The sequence below is a fragment of the Sinocyclocheilus grahami genome, unplaced genomic scaffold (genome assembly GCF_001515645.1).
Source record: "Sinocyclocheilus grahami isolate Dianchi unplaced genomic scaffold, SAMN03320097.WGS_v1.1 scaffold33644.1, whole genome shotgun sequence".
In the NCBI taxonomy this organism is placed as follows: Eukaryota; Metazoa; Chordata; class Actinopteri; order Cypriniformes; family Cyprinidae; genus Sinocyclocheilus; species Sinocyclocheilus grahami.
Window position 1 is genome coordinate 1 of NW_015521912.1, and position 1,766 is coordinate 1,766.

Genomic DNA, 1,766 nt, shown 5'->3' on the forward strand with positions numbered 1-1,766 from the left:
ACTGCAAGGTTTGCGTGTAGCTTGGCACAGGTGCTGGCTGGGCAGCTCGACCTTTCCATTTTCACATTTTGGCATGTAAACGGCACACAGCATCGGTTGAATGACAGCCCAGCAGCGAGGAGCATTTCTCAACCCTGAACACAAGAGATTGGGAGATTGTCTGAGAAAATAGTGTCTAATTCTAATTGGCTGTCAAAATAATATTTATTGAGGATATTTATAAAGTTATCTGCATCTAGTGGATATTTAAAGCCTCGGTAAAGTAGTTTTCATTTTCGTGCTTATAGGAAATGGCCCATGGGCAATGGACTTTCAGGAACAATACAGGAAACTTTGGGAATAAGGTGTGAATTTGAGAGGAAGGAGGTGAATTGCTCATTATGGGGCTGTTGTGAAAATTAAGAACATGATGGCATTAATAACTGATGCAAAAGTCATTTAATACTGTATCTTGTCATATCATTTATTGTAATTAACTTTGTTTAATATGAATGGCAAAATCATAAAGGCAAAAAAAAAAGTTTTTTTTATGTTCTGCAAAACATATCTTTTACTCCAACCAATTTGCATGTGAATTGCATTGGAAACATAATGTGTTCAGCAATATTCAACCATACAAAACTGACATACAATCAAAAATGTTAAATATTAAACTGATTTTATTCAGACTTACAGTTACTAAATTATTTAATTGTCCCTAAAGGGGAACATAGGAATAAAAAAAATGCATTTAAATGTATTACATAATAAAATGGTAACTTACCAGACCACATGGCCAATTTCTCCAAGGCTTCCTCTTGAGTTTCTGAGTCTTCAGCCAGAATCAGAGACGTGTGCGTGTACGGCAAAGGTGAACCAAGGCACGTATTGTATTTTAATACTTCACACGTTGTGGATTTCTTACAAAAGTCGTTGAATATAGTTTCATTTGGGTGCAAGATGACCGCCTGAGCGATTATAGAAGTTGCTGCCCAGATCCAAAGCATCCAAAAGCCTTCAACAATGGAGCAGAGGCGCTTGGAGGACATCTTGGAGACCCAACAATGTAGCGATGTTTCATCAAATGTTTCCAAATAAACTGTCGGTCTCCACTCGCGCGCAATGCGCTTCAAACCAAGTCAAAGTGTGGATATTACATAGATTCCCGATTCGACATTTTCCACTTTAAAAGAAGTGTCTTTTTGACCGATTCCAAAGTTTTTTATGCCTCCTTTCTCTCTCACATACTATTGAAAATCTCTTCATCGTACAAACGCGAAGCGTGAAATCTGTAAACAAAAGTTGCGTTTTAAATTCCAGCACGAAGTTTACCCCAGCTGCGTTTTTCGTTACTCTAAATTTTGAAGAAACCAAATAGCGTTCACCATCCCCCACTTTTGTGATGGAGGAAAAAATGTTGCCTTGAAAAGTCTGGGACTGGGACTGTAACTTGATCCTGGGGCTGCGCGCTCCGTCCCCATCGAGCGCGCCTCCGCGTCCCCCAGTTTACAGCAGAACCAGTGCGAGAACTGTTGTCTCGACTCATCTGCTCATCAGACAGAGACCTGAGATCCAGTGATCCCAAAATGTCTTACACTTTCACAGGAATCCCGTTTTTTCCTGACTCTGGTATGCACAAGGAGGGGGTGCACATACACACAAATAACAAAAACTTCTGTTCCCCTCCCATCCCCCTCATGCTGGGGTAAAGCAATCCATGCCAGCCTACAGAATATTTACATGCTTCACTCATACCTACCCTCATGTCTGATCTTATCGTATTTACC

General features: G+C 40.3%; 1 protein-coding gene across 1 annotated transcript; it reads right to left on the minus strand.

The window, feature by feature from the left end:
- Window positions 1-28: 28 nt before the first annotated feature.
- Window positions 29-1,409, minus strand: LOC107580449 (smoothened homolog; the record flags this gene model as incomplete). Its single annotated transcript, XM_016266151.1, has 2 exons — window positions 764-1,409; window positions 29-134 (listed from the first exon to the last, which is right to left on the minus strand). Coding segments are annotated over exons 1-2 (371 nt in total), but the record flags the coding sequence as incomplete, so codon positions are not given.
- Between the last annotated feature and the right edge of the window lie 357 nt (window positions 1,410-1,766).